The following is a 16,812-nucleotide window of genomic DNA, read 5'->3' as shown; positions in this document are numbered from 1 at the left end:
GCCGGCCGCCGGTCGCCGGACCGGCCAGAGGGAAGAAAGCAGAAAAAAAAAGAAAAAAAAGAAAAAAAAAGATTACAAAATTGAAAAAAAATAATTAAAAATTGTCACGTCAGCGTTAACCGGACGGCCAGCGCCGGCCAGCGGCCACATCAGTGTTGGCCGGCCAAAATTGACCGGAAGGACTCAATTGGCAAGAATTTCAAAGGTTTAGGACTGAATTAGCAAACTTAAAAGGTTTAGGACTGAATTGGCCGCCGTACAATAGGTTTAGGACTGATTTGACAATTTTCCCGCCAAACGTGGTAAAGTTAAACAATTTGTGATCCTTTAGGCGCTGGCATCAATAAATAAAGTAAAGCTCAATCATCTCAATTTCAACTTTTAACTTTTTCTACCAAATATTAATAAAAAAATACCCATTGAAAAGAAAATAAGAAATTATCTATCATATTAGTATCATCTTCTCTATATAAAGACTATACATGGATATGGTACACAAGTAGAGAGCAAAGATAGCTCAATTCAAGAAGCCTAAAGTCACTTCTCAGAATGGCTATCACCACTCAGCCATTACTAACCACACAAGCCTCTCACAGCAAAAGTCTCTGTCTGATCTTCTCCTTAGTTGCAATCATCTCATCATTTGGCATGATCACAGACCACTTGATCAGGACCAGCGATTTTGCTAATGCCCCTTTTGTGCATGTCTGTGGCAAGGCCCAAGATCAGGCTCGATGCCGAGCCATGGTTTCGGAAATCGTCCCCTATGGCGCGGCCTCATTCATGAGTGACAACAAGATGCTCCAAGTGTTCGTGAAGAAGATGGCTATCCGCACGGGAAATGCTATAGACGCCACGAAGGATGTCCGCCGCCGGGTGAATGATCCTAGAGAAGAAGCGGCTTTGGCTGATTGCGTGGAGTTGATGGACATGTCTGTGGATAGATTGGAAGACTCCACAAGGAGTCTTCAAGAACAGAAGGTAATTATTTGGGTAATTATTCGAGGTTATTGACCATCAGAAGCTTTAACAATTACTGTTAGCTAGTGTGAGAGTCATAAAACTCATAACCCACAAACTATTTCTAGATGAATACTTTCCTAGATGCCGAGCCATGGTTTCGATTGAGATGTCTAGATGAATACTTTCCTAGATTTGAATCAACTCAATCGAAAACTTTTCTCTCCTCAGTCATCTGCAGATGTCCATACATGGCTGAGCAGTTCACTCACAAATTACATCACCTGCTTGGATGGTTTTGAAGGCTTGTCATCGGCTAAATCTTTGATCGAGCCTATTGTCAGTGACTTGATATCGAGGGCAAGAACTTCTCTAGCCATGTTTGTTTCTGCTTCATCTCCTGAAGGACAAAAACCAGATGTCCTGGAGTCCTTGATCGGCAATTTCCCATCATGGGTCACGGGAAAAGATCGTCGTCTTCTGCAATCTCCAGTGAACGCTGTTAATGCCGACGTGGTGGTGGCAAAAGACGGAAGTGGGAAGTACAAGACAGTGAAAGAGGCAATCGTGGCCGCTCCTAGCAAGGCCAAGACCCAGTACGTTATTTATGTGAAGAAAGGCACATACAAGGAGAATGTGGAGGTGCCCAAGACGAAAACAAACATCATGCTAGTTGGCGATGGCATGGATTCGACTGTGATCACTGGCAGCCTCAACGTTGTTGACGGTGCAACAACATTCAATTCTGCGACTATTGGTAAGGACCAATCTCATCTCATATCTTTGATGGTTATTAACTAAGGAACCTTTGAAATAAGGAGTGATGACCATGATCATAGAGTACAGTTTTTTCTCTACATAATCTGTAAACTGTCTGACTGCAGCTGTGAATGGCGATGGATTCATCGCCCAGGACATATGGTTCCAGAACACTGCTGGGCCGCAGAAACACCAGGCAGTCGCGCTCCGTGTCAGTGCAGACAAGTCGGTGATCAACCGGTGCCGCATCGACGCCTACCAAGACACACTCTACACTCACACCAACCGCCAGTTCTACCGAGACAGCTACATCACGGGCACGGTGGACTTCATTTTTGGTGACGCAGGCGTCGTGTTCCAGAACTGCAAACTTGTGGCGCGGAAGCCCATGAGCAGCCAGTCCAACATGGTCACGGCCCAGGGCCGGACCGACCCAAATCAGAACACCGGGATCTCGATCCAGAGCTGTGACGTGATCGCGAGCTCTGATCTCGAGCCTGTCAAAGGCTCGATCAAGTCGTATCTGGGTCGGCCTTGGAAGGAGTACTCCAGGACTGTGGTGATGCAATCAAACATTGGTGATCACATTGATCCCACAGGGTGGTCAGTGTGGAGTGGCGATTACGCCCTCAAGACTCTCTACTACGGGGAGTACCTGAACAAGGGATCGGGCGCAGGAACGAGCAAGCGGGTGACTTGGCCGGGTTATCGGGTCATCACCAGTGCGGCAGAGGCGAAGAAGTTCACTGTGGCCGAGTTGATTCAGGGAGGGACATGGTTGAAGTCCACTGGAGTGTCTTACACTGAAGGGTTGTGAAAAATGAGTTTTGTTCCTTTCTTTTTAGCAAAGTTTCCGTAAGTAGTGTTGTGAATTCAATAATTGAGAAATGTTTGGAGATTTCATTGTACTCTATGGTTCATGTAACATCGTTTTGGCTTCATGTAAACTGCATCTTATCAGGAATTGTCAATCATCGTCTCTATATATAAGGACTGTGCATTGATATAGTGGAGAGTAAAGGAGAGCTCAACTCAATAAGCCTAAAGTCACTCCTCAGAATGGCAATCACCACTCAGCCATTGCTAAACACACAAACCTCTTGTGCATATCTGCCATAATCACAGACCACTTGATCAAGACCAGCAATTTCGCTAATGCCCCTCTTGTGCATATCTGCGGCAAGGGCCAAGATCAGGCTCGATGCCAAGCCATGGTTTCGGAAATCGTCCCCTATGGTGCGGCCTAGTTCATGAGCGACAACAAGTTGCTCCAAGTGTTTGTGAAAAAGATGGCGATCCGCACGAAAAACGCTATAAATGCCACCAAGGATGTGAGCCGCTGGGTGAATGATCCTAGAGAAGAAGCGGCTTTGGCTGATTGCGTGGAGTTGATGGGAATGTCTGTGGATAGATTGGAAAACTCCATAAAGGAGTCTTCAAGAAAAGAAGGTAGAAGTTTCTAGTTTGTCTATCTTTTCTCTTTAGTTATTTGGGTTTATTGACCGTCAGAAGCTTTAATCACTCACTTCTAGTTAGTATGAGAGTCAGAAGACTCGTAACCGATGAACTTAGGGATATATAAATGAATACTAGATTCGAATCAACTCAATCCAAAGCTTTTTTTCTCCTCAGTCATCTGCAGATGTCCATACATGGTTGAGCATTCACTCACAGATTACATCACCTGCTTGGACTGTTTTGAAGGCTCGTCGTCGGCTAAATCTTTGATCGAGCCTATTCTCAGCGACTTGATATTGAGGGCAAGAACTTTGCTAGCCATGTTTGTTTCTACTTCATCTCCTGAAGGAGTAAATTGGATGTCCTGGAGTACTTGATCGGCCATTTTCCATCATGGGTTACGGGAAAAGATCATTGTCTTCTGCAATCTCTGGCAAATGCCGTTAAGGCTGATGTGGTGTTGGCGAAGGATGGAAGTGGGAAGTACAAGACAGTGCAAGAGGCGATCACGGATGCTCCTTACAAAGCCAAGATCCGGGACATTATTTATGTGAAGAAAGGCACGTACAAGGAGAATGTGGAGGTGGCAAAGACGAAGACGAACATCATGCTCATCAGCCATGGCATGGATTCGACAGTGATCACTGGCAGCCTCAACTTCGTTGATGGTACAACAACATTCAATACCGTGACTGTTGGTAAGGACCAATCTCATCTCATATCTTTGATATTTGTAAATAACGATGGAAACTTTGAAATAAGGAGCGATGAGCATGACCAAAGAGTACAGTTTTTACTCAACAAAATCCGTATAATGACCAAATGCAGCTGTGAATGGCAATGGATTCATCGCCCAAGACACATGTTTCCAGAACACTGCCGAGCCGCAGAAACACCAGGCAGTCGTGCTCCTTGTCAATGCAGACAAGACTGTCATCAAACGGTGCCACATTGATGCTTACCAAGACACCCTCTATACTCACGCGAATTGCCAGTTCTACCGAGACTACTACATCACGGGCGCGGTGGACTTCATTTTCGGCGACTCGGTGGATGTGTTGCAAAACTGCAAGCTCGTGGCCTGAAAGCCCACAAGCGGTCAGTCCAACATGGTCACAGCCCAGGGTTGAATCGACCAATACCAGAACACAGGGATCTCAATCCAGAGCTGTGATGTGTTCACGAGCTCCGATCTCAAGCCCGTCAAGGGCTCGATCAAGTCGTATCTAGGCTGGCCTTGGAAGGAGTACAACAGGACTGTGGTGACGCAATCAAACATTGGTGATCACATTGATCTAGCAGGGTGGTCAGCGTGGAAGTGCGATTTTCGTCCTCAAGACCCAATACTACGGGGAGTACAAGAACAGGGGACCGGGCGCAGGAACAAGCAAGCAGGTGAAGTGGCCGGGTTATCATGTCATCACCAGCTCGGCGGAGGCGAAGAAGTTCACCGTGGCTGAGCTGATCCATGGAGGAGGGTCTTGGTTGAAGTCCACTGGGGTGGCATACAATGAACGGTTCTGAAAATTGAGTTTTGGTCCTTTCTTTGTGGGGGAGTTTTTGCAAGTCTGTTGTGTGATTTCAATAAGTTGGAACGTTTGGAGATTTCAATGTACTGTATGGTTCATGAAGTTTAACGTGAATTTGAGTCTATGGTTTCAGCAAAATTCAGGTTCACATTCATGGATATAAAGAAACCAGTTCAAGAAAACCTAAAAGATGCCTCATCATGATGTATGATTTTGTCAAGTCGTGCTGGAGGGCACTTCTTGTTAAGCGCCACATTGGTGGTTCAAAGAAATTGTTCTCTCTGCCCTAAGAGATCCAAATGGGATAAATTGGTGTAGGTTATTACAACACCCCGAATAAAGAGAAAACTATATAAACTTTTATGGACTAAAGTGAATTAGAATGCAAATTTCTGGGTAGATAGAATGATTTTCCTTCTCAAAAAATAGTAGACACTCACATTGAATATTCGATGTAATTTTTCTTAGAACATTTGGTTTTTCTTAGCCGGTATATAATTATGTGTTATAACCTTTGTTGTCGACATCACGAGGCAGCTTAAGTCCCCGAGTCCATGACTAAACATGACTATATTTAGTCGCATCTAATTTAGCTCAGAAAAATTTAAGCTATCAAGTTGTAAGACCAATGGGTTTAGGTAATTGCTACAGATCGAATTTATAGCGGACGATCTATTTTTCCAAATACATCACACTTACACATGCACCTGAAATTATTGATTCAGTTTACGACATACAACTCCTCTCGATTGATATCAACCATACTAAAATTGATTTACAAAATGATGGTAATCTATTGGATATAGGTAATTGCTACAAATTGAATTTATAGCGGGAGATCTATTCTTCCAAATGCCTATCACCCTTGCACATGCGTCTTAACCTATTGATTCAGTTCGCGACATGCTACTCCTCTCGGTTGATATCGATTTACGAAATGGCAGGTATTGTATTGTACACCATCTAAAACCAATGGGGTATCAGAGTCTGACCATACTACTCCATAAATGGAAATATCATGAAGCAATCTAAATTGAAGTTTTGATACAAACGTTTGGTTTCCCTCTGTGTCCAACAACCTCTGATTTGGAGGTTATTCATGGTTGTCTTGTCTCGTTTCTCTCATATCCATCTCCTTCCATCTCCTCTCTTTTTTCCCTTTCTTCCTCCTCTGTTTTCCAGCTCTCATTCTCTCTCTCTTTCCCCTTTGGAATTAGAAGACAACCCGAATCACCCTTCATCGTCAGCATCACCAACTTCCTCCCCGCCACATCAATGCGCAGAGATTCCTGCATTCGCGCGCTCAGCAGCTTGATTTGAGAAGAGGGTACCCGAGATTTCGCCATTAGTGAAGACCCATTGTGACGGAATGGAGGACGGAGCCTTCGCAGGCAGGCTAATGGAGGGAGAGAGAGAAACGTGAAGGCGTTCCATTCAAACGATTCAATTCCGTTTCTTTTCTTGAAGGTATGAACGCGTGATGCTTTCGTGCATTTCACTTCGATTATGTTGTGCCATTTTAAGCGGAAGAAAGAAGGAAAGATCATCCCTTTTCGACCGACTTGTCGAAGATTTTCAGGGGCTGCTTGTTTTGGAGGGGTCGAGTTGCATCTGTCTTGACAATGACGATCAAAGGAATCTACAAGAGCTTCAAGTACATCTCCCGAATCTTTGGTGAGCAATGCCCCCCCTTTTCTTTCTTTTGTGAAGCAAGCATAATTGTGTTTGAGTTGAGGAAAAATTGGATGCATTTGCACTTTGTGTTTTTTGGGGTTGTGCTGTCACATGTAGGTGATCAAAATGGGTGATTGATGCTTCGTGATTGATTATGTGAAAAATGGGGGATATTCGTTCTGTAGTCCTGAAGGACCGCGAAATGGAAATCGGGTACCCGACTGATGTTAAGCATGTTGCTCATATTGGATGGGATGGTCCATCCGGTAATGGACCTAGCTGGGTATGTGATCAAGCACACAAATTTCCTCTCTTATAGCTTTGGGTTTTCCATGGTTTTTGATTTTTCATGAAATTCTGTTTTATGATTGTGATCACTTCGTTTCGGATAATGCAGATGAATGAATTCAGGGCCGCACCCGAGTTCTCGGGCTCTCTCCGTTCGATCGGTGAGCCTGGAGATTCTAATCCGGTGGGTCATCGTTCATGGCCCTCCCGAGGTATGTTGCCTTCATAGATTTCCCTTCTGTTAATTTGCAGTTGGAGTGAAACATGGTTTGTGCTATCTCTGTGCGTCCAATGTCACCAGGACAGTTTACTCTTTGCAAATGATAAACTTTTTCCTCCATAAGACTGCCAAGAAGCTACAGGCTGCAAAATTTTTATTTCTTAGTTCTTTTCCTTCCCATATTACTTTGAGTTGAAAGTAGTAATGGGGAGTGCATTAACTTACATCTGACGGGCTATAAAAGATTGAAGGTTCTCAATTGCAACCTTAGCTTCATCCTTGATGTTACACACATCCTAATCCATATAGATATTGGTTTTCCCCTTTTCTATGTCGGTGCACTATTTTCCTCTCTGAAAGCTTGTCAGTTTGAGATGACAGATTTGTGGCATGACAGTTTCTAATGGTTGTTCGCACGTCATCTTTCTTGAGCATAATTTGTCCTGCACTTTTTCTTTTAAAACCTTGCTTTCTCCTCTCTATTTCAGTGGATATATTACATTGGTTGTAGTCATTTCAGTAATATCCCCCTGAAATACGTATATGTATCTTCTCCATATCATATCAAGATGAGGTTTTGCAGCAATTAATTCTCTAATATGTTTCTTATCCTATATGAGCTGGTTATGGTTTTACATTTTCTCTCTGGCTCTTGTCAACTTGGTCATATTTCCATGAGCCCTAAATATTGTTTTCCTCTTCTAATTTGCCATTTGTCACTTCGGATGATTTCTAGTAGATTCTGAACAATCTGAATCGGGCCAACCTGCACTTGGTATGGTTGAAGACTCTCCACTGACAGAACTCCCAAAAGGACTGAAGAAACAAAAACGGAAAAAGGCTAGGTCGACATCATCTCCAAAGTCGTCAAGGCCCTCTAGAGCGCTGAAATCAAAGGCCAAGCCCTCCGATGTGGAGGACACTCCTAACTGATAAGTGTAATTTCCAGGTCGGAGGCCTTCTGAATAAGAGAAAAAAACAAAGATGTTAATGTCCATGAACATGAGGAAGCTCGCAAACTGCTTCCTTGGAGGTCGACAGACCACAAGAAGTGACACTCATAGAACTACACCAGGTTTTGTAAATCCAAAGCTGTCTAGATGTTTATCAGTCAATGTCTGTACCGAAGATTCGGATCGCCTCTTTAGGAGGTTACCAGTGTATGAGAAGGAACAGTTGGAAAGCTATCGAACATAGTGCTAGTATAACTAGGGATTTTTTGTGTATGGAAAGTGTTGATCAATCTTCAATTGCATAAGTAATTGAGTTAGGTTTCTTCCTAGAGTGAGAGATTATGAAGTTACATGATGACTGTAAAGCCAATATTGTGTTATTCTGGTTTTTGGACATAGTCAATTGTTTTGTTTTCTCTGACTCCTAACTCTAACTTGTTCCATTTGAGAGGTAAATGTTACGGAATTGTCTAGAGGCTCTAACAGATCGAGCTTCTGGCACATCGCCTAAAATTTGTCACTGCCTTTGTTAAAAATCCTCATGAATAGCTGAAGTCAGCTGCTCGGTGCACAGATGCATAGCAAGTGTTGGTGAGATCAAGTCTCTAATTTGAACTTCATCCGACACATAACTTACTACAGTATCAGTGCAGAAAAATAAGTGTCGTTACGTTCTTTCGTGCCAGTTTTTGAATGTTAGGTGATCAGAATCAATTAAACTTCTTCACATGTTTTCACTTTTCTGAACTGGAGCTATTATGATCTCTGAAACAAGAGAAAACTACACCAATCTAGAGCCAATTGACCAGAAACAAACTCCGCTCCGAGTTCAAATACGAACCATGATGTTCCAATGACAGCAGCAATATAAAACAGATGAGAATTAAGGAATCGATATAGGTTGTTACGAATGAATTCCGCGAGGAACCTAAGCCAGCATGATTTTCCAAGTTCTTCTTTTGAGGAGCATGATTTTCCAAGTTGATGGTTCAAATTCCCCGTTTATATTTGTAAAATTTTCAACCTCTCTCAGTATACCCTACACCATTTGGAACTTTTAAGTGAAAGAGATCCAAAAAACCGTTATCTGTTAACTGTCCAGAGGCATCGGTGACTTTGAGAGGATGAGAATGGAGAGCTGACTTTGTCCCTCCCCAATTTTGCACACTTGTGCTCTTCCCCCTCCATTTCCACTTTTCTCCTCCACCCACTTTTCACTCTCTTTCTCTGATAACCAAAAGATCAAGATTCAATCACTTTGAACAAAAGAAAAACGAGAAGAGAGGAGGAAAAGAGCACCCATCAATGAGATCTCCAGGTGCATTTCAGATGAGATTTTCCTGGAGAGATTTCTCTTGAAAATCCACTACAATCCTAGGACACCATGAGTGAAGCCAGAAAAGCATTGAGCTTGTTCATCATTCTCTTGGTTTGTTTCGCAATTTGGAACGACATCAATGCTCAGGACTCTGATTATGATCTGCCTGCAGCTCCTCCTCCCGCGGAAGAGAACTGCAATGGCATCTTCATCTCCTACGACTTTGTCTCGAGGAAGAAGGAATTCCCCCACGTGAAGAATGCGTCGGCGCAGTCCTGGGCCTTCAACTCAACCGCGACGGTCTTGAACACGGGCACGCACGAGCTCCAGGCCTGGAAGATATTTATTGGGTTCCAGCACCAGGAGATTCTAGTATCAGCAGGCGGCGCAGTCCTGGTTGACAGCGAGGATTTCCCAGCCTCAGTCGGGAATGGGACGTACCTCTCGGGGTATCCTCAGACGGATCTGAAGACGTCGATTGAGACTGCAGGGGATTTGACCCAAATCCAGGCGATAGTTCAGATCTCGGGCACACAGTTTGGCGTGAAACCACCAGGCGTCCCGATGCCAAAGACGATACGGCTCGAGAATGATGGATACAAATGTCCTGCACCTGCACATAAGAGTAAGTGGCGCATGTCATATGGATATTTTCTTTAGCATTGTTTGCATTTCTTCTGAAACCTACCGTGATTTCGCAAGCCGGCCTGAACTCCGAGATTGATCAATTATTTGTTGCACAAGATTACTCGATCTTCCCTTCTGCGATTTCTCATATTTTAAGAAATGGGATTTGGCAGAGACGTCGATGTACGCGTGCTGCGTTCGGGATCCGAAGTACAAGGTCAAGCGACTGAAAACGAAGCTATCGCCCCGTCAGAAGGGCGACCTCTCGTTTAGCTACGATGTGATCCAAGCCTACGAAAGCAACTATCTAGCTCAAGTGACGATTGAGAACGACAGCCCTTTGGGCCGCCTCGACCATTGGAACTTGACCTGGGAGTGGATGAGAGGGGAGTTCATATACACAATGAGAGGAGCATACACTCACCAAATAGACTACTCGGATTGCATCTACGGCATCGCGGCGCAGTACTACACAAGCATTGATTTCTCCCAAGTGATGAACTGCCAGAAGAAGCCGGTCATCGCGGATTTGCCCCGCGAGAGGGCGAACGATACAAAGATCGGGAAACTGCCCTACTGCTGTAGGAACGGAAGCATCTTACCGTCGATCATGGACCCGAGCCAAGCGAAGTCCGTATTCCAAGTGCAAGTGTACAAGCTCCCGCCCGACACAAACCTAACCGCGCTCCATCCTCCCGAGAAATGGAAAATTGTCGGCACCCTCAATCCTGACTACCGATGCGGCCCGCCAATCCGAGTGGACCCAACAGAGTTCCCAGACCCCAGTGGCCTCCAGGCGACAACTTCGGCCATCGCGAGTTGGCAAGTGGTCTGCAACATCTCGAGGCCAACGAAAACGACCTCTCATTGCTGCGTTTCCTTCTCGGCATACTATAACGAGTCGGTCATCCCTTGCAACACCTGCGCTTGCGGCTGCGATGGCTCGGATTCGTGCAACCAGAAGGCCCAAGCAATGCTCCTCCCCTCGGAAGCCCTCCTGGTCCCCTTCCAGAACAGGACGGCCAAGGCCGTGGCATGGGCAAAGATGAAGCACTTCCACATCCCCAACCCATTGCCCTGCGGCGACAACTGCGGGGTAAGCATAAACTGGCACGTCTACACCGACTACAAGAAGGGTTGGACCGTCCGGCTCACCCTGTTCAACTGGGAAGAGATCAATTTTGAGAACTGGTTCACCGCTATCCAATTGAAGAAAGCGGCCCCCGGCTTCCAGAAGGCGTACTCATTCAACGGCACCTTCTTTCCTGATCTGAACCACACCATCTTCCTTCAGGGGCTGCCAGGATTGACATTCTTGATGGGAGAGACAAACGGGACAAACCCAAAGATCGATCCTCGGGTCCCCGGGAAGCAACAATCCGTGATCTCCTTCGCGAAGAAGCTCACGCCGGGCATTAAAGTAGCGAAAGGCGACGGTTTTCCTTCGCGGGTCTTCTTCAATGGAGAGGAATGCTCGCTCCCTACCTATTTTCCCACAGGAAATGGGAATCTATGTCAAGTTAGTTTAGCGCAGCTAGTTTTGATTGTAGTTGTGATACATGTGCTTATGAATCCTGACCATTGACAATGATTCTTTTGACATGTTTAGGAGGCGATTTGTCAATTGAACCATAAAGAACATAAATAATTCTTAGAACAGTAACTGAAATCTGATCTCATCCTACGTTTGGTTACATTCATATAACATGCAAATTCCTTCTTGCTCAGTAACCAGGACAATAAGGCGCTTGTCGGTATAAGTGGATACTAGATTGATTTTACTGTAGATTATAATCGCATGCTATGTATTTAAATTTCAACTTTAATCATAAATAGATTATTAAGATGAAGATAAATATATGATTGAGTAAATTATATATGTTGGAAACAGATGCGGAAAAACAAATACAGAACACAGGGATTTACGTGGTTCGATCACAACGTGATCTACGTCCACGAGCGAGGCAAGACAAGATTCCACTATAATCAAAGAGAGTACAGTTTTCAGAAGTCGAAACAACGACAAAAGCTCACGGCTCACAAAACTCTCCGAAAACAAAATTCTCTCTGTATATCAATGAGAAAACCTAGCCGCGGTATAAATAGTGCTCCCCAAAAAAAATTTCCTCGGGGGCATAGCCCCCGAACCCCCCGAGACATTTGTTCGCTTACTCTAGCTCGGGCGGACCGCCATAGAAATTTATTCACTTGCTATGAGTTTGGCCTATCGGTCCAACCCTTCGCGTCGCGAACTAAATCTCAATTTTTTTCTCCACTTTCAGGTCGCGCAAAAAATATGTCGAGTCGGGTGATAAACCGGACCGAATACATAAAATTCAAGACATATTTTACAATATATCTAATAACAAATATGACGTATGAAACTCAATGAATTACGATTGACTATTAAAGTGATAATTATCATATTCCTTCTAATTCTGATTTTAGGGGCGCTTTGGGAATTCCGATGCTACCCGCTTATTAAATTGAGTCACCCATGACACTAATCAGTATAATAGGTATTGCATTACTTAAACTAAACATTGTAATAATGATTAAACCCCTATTACATTACATCGCAATGCCTATTAGATCACAGGCTTATTCCGCTATCGCAACCAAACAGGCTGTTAGTGGTCTTTTTTCCCTGCCTTGTCATATCGGATCGGATTCTCACTCGTGCCAGAAATCGCCACCCCGAGACATGGGCAATATGTTTCTGTGGGCCGAGGCTAAACCATTTGACATGTCATAGGCAAAGGAAATGGGCTTAGTTTCTCAAGTAATCAAATGAACAGAACGCTCTTTTGTTTGGGCCTCTAGACTTTGGTACTCGAAAGGGCAAATGGCCTAGCATTTGTATCTGCTGGTCATATGGCATCAGGACAACCTGATGGACAAGAGCGTCATAGGTCAAGCCTATAGATTTCTCCAATGAATTCATCAAGGTTTGCAGTGAAACGAACAACAGCAATCCAACAAAAGACACTTCACATTGTCTTCTGCTCAGATACAATCTCACCTTGAAATAATCCCCATCTTCACCCATTTCTGCACTTGAAAAATCTACAAACTCAGAACTAATACGAGGCCAAAAACTTTTGCTGCTGTCACATTCTTCTCTCTAATCCCACATACCCATCAAGGGAAAAAAAAATATGGGAAGCCGAAAATGCCTCAAAATCAGCTGTGTGATTTCGGCCATTCTCTTGCTCATAATTGTAGGAGTCATGCTGATCCTGTACTTCACAATCCTTAAGCCTAAACAACCCATATTGATCCCTCAATCTGTCACCTTACAAGACCTTGACGTGGGTTCATTGAGTTTCACGTTGGGGATCACGATTACGGTCGACAACCGTAACTACGGTAGCTTCAAGTACCACAATGCAACTTCGTACGTCAGCTATCATGGCACCGAGGTAGGGGACGCGTTACTGGCACCGGACACGATCCCAGCTCGAGCGAAGCACAACATCAGCACCTCCTTGGAGGTCTTAGGGGACAGGTTGGTGATGAACACTTATTTTCTGGTTGATTTGGCGAGAGAGGTCATGAATTTCACGTCATCAACGGCTTTGAACGGGGAAGTGAAGGTCCTGAAGTTCATTAAAAAGAAGGCAACCTCTTATACAACCTGTAACATTTCGATCTCTCTAAAAAACTGGACAGCAGATTCTGTTTGCAAGTATAAGCTCAAGTTATAAGTTGCGGGAATTCTTCTTGCAATATTAGTCAATTATATTAATAAATATCTGAGTTCATGTACTATGGTCTTGGGCTACTGCAATAAAGAGGAAGTGGTTGAATAGCTTTTATTTCATATTGTGAAGGTGACGAAGGAATGATATAAAGATGCAGAAATAATTGAAAGCATTTGCTTAATCTTTCCACCTCCAAACTGGCCCATTTGGATTCTCTTCATTTATTATCTTTAGAGAAGTGAGAGGCTTGCTTAATTGAAGATGTCCGTAGAGAAAAAATTTCTATGTGATACAAATGAAATGATGAGAACATTTATGAAAGTACATTTCAATTAAAAAGTGATCTGAAAATGGATGAAAGGGATGCAATAGTGTAATAACATTGGAGCCCAATCGTCAGTGAAGCTGGAAATCTGGGAATTATGATCTTGTACGTTGGCGATGTATTTAACACTCCAGTCTATTCTGATTCAGAAATTCACCTAAATTCTGTTTACATATGTTAATGGGATTCCTGAGAATCCAATGTTCATTGGACATCTCTTTTGGCCTTTTGCTGGAATACATCACATCATTCAATGAAGCATCGAGCGGCCGGTGGCGGCCGTTGCTCTCTGTGGGGCCACTCGCTAGAGGTGATCATGGGTTTGGCAGCATGCTGGCCCGACTCAAGTTTGATCAGGCAAGCATTTCCCTTCTTGAGCTCGACCTGCTCACCCGGAGCCTAGCTAGGCTCGTCTAGGCCTAATCAATCTTATATAGAATGTTTGACAACATTTTCATCATAGGCGGGCCTGGGAAAGGATTTTTAGGCCTTTGTTGGCACGCCCATTGATATAGTCGACTCCTTGGTGTTTCCAGCGCAATGTTTATTAGATAAATACTATAGTCTTTGAAGCTTGATATACAATTTCTACATTTCCCTCACCCACATGAGTTTGGTATTGCAAATATTTCAATCTCATTGCCCTTGACCTAGATTTTACGTCTATCACTAGCATTATCTATAGAGAACTTTGTTGGGTCCCTTGTTAGGAATCCAAGCATATCGTATTAGCCATGACAATGCAACAAATGCAAAGCAAAAGTTAAGAAAAGTAAAGGAATGCCGAAGTTATGAAAGTGTAAGGGTCAAAGCGACACACAAAGTTTTTTCCACGAAGATCATGTGACGTGTTGATATGTAGTATTGCCAACATAAGCACGAATCATAAGGTATGCGCCGAATCCACCGAAAATGCTTCAAGGAAAAGGGATTTTCATGGTGATCGGGGAAATCTGAATCATCAAAATTCATGAAGCATAGATGAGAAGAAGATGAGAGCATCATTGACTTGTGAATCATCAAGAGGCCGGTCTTTTGAAGTTGGCGTGCCATTGCTCCTTTGCTTTTGAGCATCAGGTGTTGTCACGACCAGTAAGGCGCACAACTGGAGCAGAGGGTCAGGAGCAATCAAATAGTAAATCAAGCAATATATGTAGTACACAGTGTCATGACCAGGTTGGGCCAGCACTTTTACCTACGTCCAGAAAGATACAGATGAAAGGTGTCGCCGGAATCAACCGGGAGATTATGAGTACAATGGCGTATTGTCTCTAAGCAAGCTTCCCTCACGAACGCAATCAGTACATTGCTCCGTGGATTCTAGCCCCAAAACCATTTCTCACACAAAGATCACAAAGAAAATTACAGAGATGAAACTCTGGGCAAATCACTGGAGTTTGGAGTTTGCTCTCTAAAGCAATCTCATGTTATGTATCCTTCATGTGGCTTCTCTCTGAGCATTGTCAAAACCATTTGTCTCTCGCTGCTGTCTCACCCGTCTCAAAAGCAAAACAAGAAGGTAAAAAAGAAAAACAAATTGAATAGCTAAAAAAAATCATAAAAACCCGCACCTGTTTAAGTTAAGAACTTCCTAGGACTTTATCAGGGTCCATGTTCTTAAGCCAGCACGAGGCTAGGAATCCATTCCAACGTGTTTGTCCATCCAGCACAACATGGGCACCTAGTCCCCTGCTTCCACCCATTAGAAAATCATGCTAGATATGCACATTCTATCTCATTTAGTGTCTTATATGTTGTAATTATGGGTCAATGGATAAACAAAAGTGAACAAAACGAGACATGTCTTTTCAGTTCACGTGTCTCTTTAGTTCATGTATCACTTCGATTCATGTATCTCTTCAGTTCATGTTCATTCAAATTCTACAAATGGATTTGGATTATACTTCATTTTAACATAAGTTCTCTTCAATTTTTTCTCTAAGTGTGTTGGTTCGAGAACTATTCGATCGAGTCTTATTTGCATAGTGCTAACCAAATAGGTTCGAGGTATTGCATCTTGGGAGGTATAGTTTGTTAAATTTGCAGTGCACCATGAGCAGGGAATTAATCTCCTTAAGGAAATTCGGTAACCGGTACCTCACCTCCTATTTAATTTTATTACAATCCGTTCGGTTTTTCCCACATGATGCAGGGCAAAGTCGAACGACCGTGGCGGCTAGCCTACGCATCTTCAGGCGAGTGTCCTCGGAGGCTCTACATGTGTCTCTGCCTCATCGCACCGGGCGATAGAACTCTCGATGCCTAGCACGAAATTAGGCAATAACTCGTTCACTCCGTCCAATGGCTGCGTTTGTTAGAGTTAATTTGTTATCGCTTTCTCAGAGTTATTAGTTTTGTTTAATTTCTTGATTACAACAAACAATATCGTGTTACATTTTTTCCAATATTATATGCCTTTGTAAAGCGTTCAGCTCGATGGGACTCGAGTACCTAAATTAGCCACAAATCATCGCATAACATCTAAAAGGGAATTTGATGTCGTTTAACCTAAAAATACTCGGAGAACATTTTACTTGATGAATCCACAGTTCTCTAGTACCCATTTCTACTTAATCACAGTTTCCACAGTCTCAAAGTATCTCAATTCACAGAATTTTACACGAGCCGATGTCGTTACTGAGTAAGCGGACCAACACTTCAATAATCTTTACTCGAGATATTATTCGAAAGATTCAAAAATTCATATTCATTTCGTCAAATGATTAAAGTTGATCCAATTCAAAAGATCCTTTCTGTATTGCTTATGCATCTCTTCCGCAATATGTGCAAACTATTAAGCATTTGTCAGTTGAAGGGAGAAAGGATGATGATGGGATGAGGAAAGATGATCAAGAAATCAAAACAAAATTGGTCAGAGGCTGATGATGTTGGCCAACATCTCTACATATTTACTTGTTCTTACTTTTCAGAACTTTTGTGTGGAATATATAGAGATAAACAATTTGACAGGACATATAGATAAGTTCTGTGAAGTCA

The 16,812-nt window shown here is 43.3% G+C and overlaps 3 protein-coding genes and 1 pseudogene across 7 annotated transcripts; all 4 read left to right on the top strand.

Moving 5' to 3' along the window:
• Nucleotides 1-492: 492 nt before the first annotated feature.
• On the top strand, nucleotides 493-2,683 carry LOC115688049 (pectinesterase). The gene is made up of 3 exons (XM_030613780.2): nucleotides 493-981; nucleotides 1,192-1,717; nucleotides 1,845-2,683. The coding sequence occupies exons 1-3, from the start codon at nucleotides 550-552 to the stop codon at nucleotides 2,534-2,536; spliced, it is 1,650 nt and encodes a 549-aa protein (XP_030469640.1). The 5' UTR covers nucleotides 493-549; the 3' UTR covers nucleotides 2,537-2,683.
• Nucleotides 2,684-2,833: 150 nt separating this feature from the next.
• On the top strand, nucleotides 2,834-4,701 carry LOC115688077 (pectinesterase/pectinesterase inhibitor-like; annotated as a pseudogene).
• Nucleotides 4,702-5,764: 1,063 nt separating this feature from the next.
• Nucleotides 5,765-8,262, top strand: LOC115688050 (CRIB domain-containing protein RIC10-like). Of its 5 annotated transcripts, none has more exons than XM_056316098.1 (5): nucleotides 5,765-6,173; nucleotides 6,286-6,380; nucleotides 6,566-6,663; nucleotides 6,778-6,880; nucleotides 7,625-8,262. In XM_056316098.1, exons 2-5 carry the CDS (start codon nucleotides 6,329-6,331, stop codon nucleotides 7,819-7,821), a joined length of 450 nt encoding a protein of 149 aa, XP_056172073.1. In that variant the 5' UTR covers nucleotides 5,765-6,173; nucleotides 6,286-6,328; the 3' UTR covers nucleotides 7,822-8,262. The 5 variants fall into 5 exon arrangements, with proteins under 5 accessions (XP_056172073.1, XP_056172074.1, XP_030469641.1 ...); XM_056316099.1 differs by having other exon boundaries at nucleotides 6,498-6,663; XM_030613781.2 differs by having other exon boundaries at nucleotides 6,278-6,380; nucleotides 7,628-8,262.
• Nucleotides 8,263-9,003: 741 nt separating this feature from the next.
• Nucleotides 9,004-11,419, top strand: LOC115688101 (COBRA-like protein 10). Its single transcript, XM_030613843.2, has 2 exons — nucleotides 9,004-9,784; nucleotides 9,960-11,419. The coding sequence occupies exons 1-2, from the start codon at nucleotides 9,226-9,228 to the stop codon at nucleotides 11,369-11,371; spliced, it is 1,971 nt and encodes a 656-aa protein (XP_030469703.1). The 5' UTR covers nucleotides 9,004-9,225; the 3' UTR covers nucleotides 11,372-11,419.
• Nucleotides 11,420-16,812: the final 5,393 nt, after the last annotated feature.

The sequence above is a fragment of the Syzygium oleosum genome, unplaced genomic scaffold, assembly GCF_021117445.2.
Source record: "Syzygium oleosum isolate NSW1041296 unplaced genomic scaffold, Sole_v2.1 Sole_v2.11, whole genome shotgun sequence".
Lineage (NCBI taxonomy): Eukaryota > Viridiplantae > Streptophyta > Magnoliopsida > Myrtales > Myrtaceae > Syzygium > Syzygium oleosum.
The sequence above is the reverse complement of the archived record's forward strand: the minus strand, read 5'-3'. Positions and strand labels throughout refer to the sequence as shown.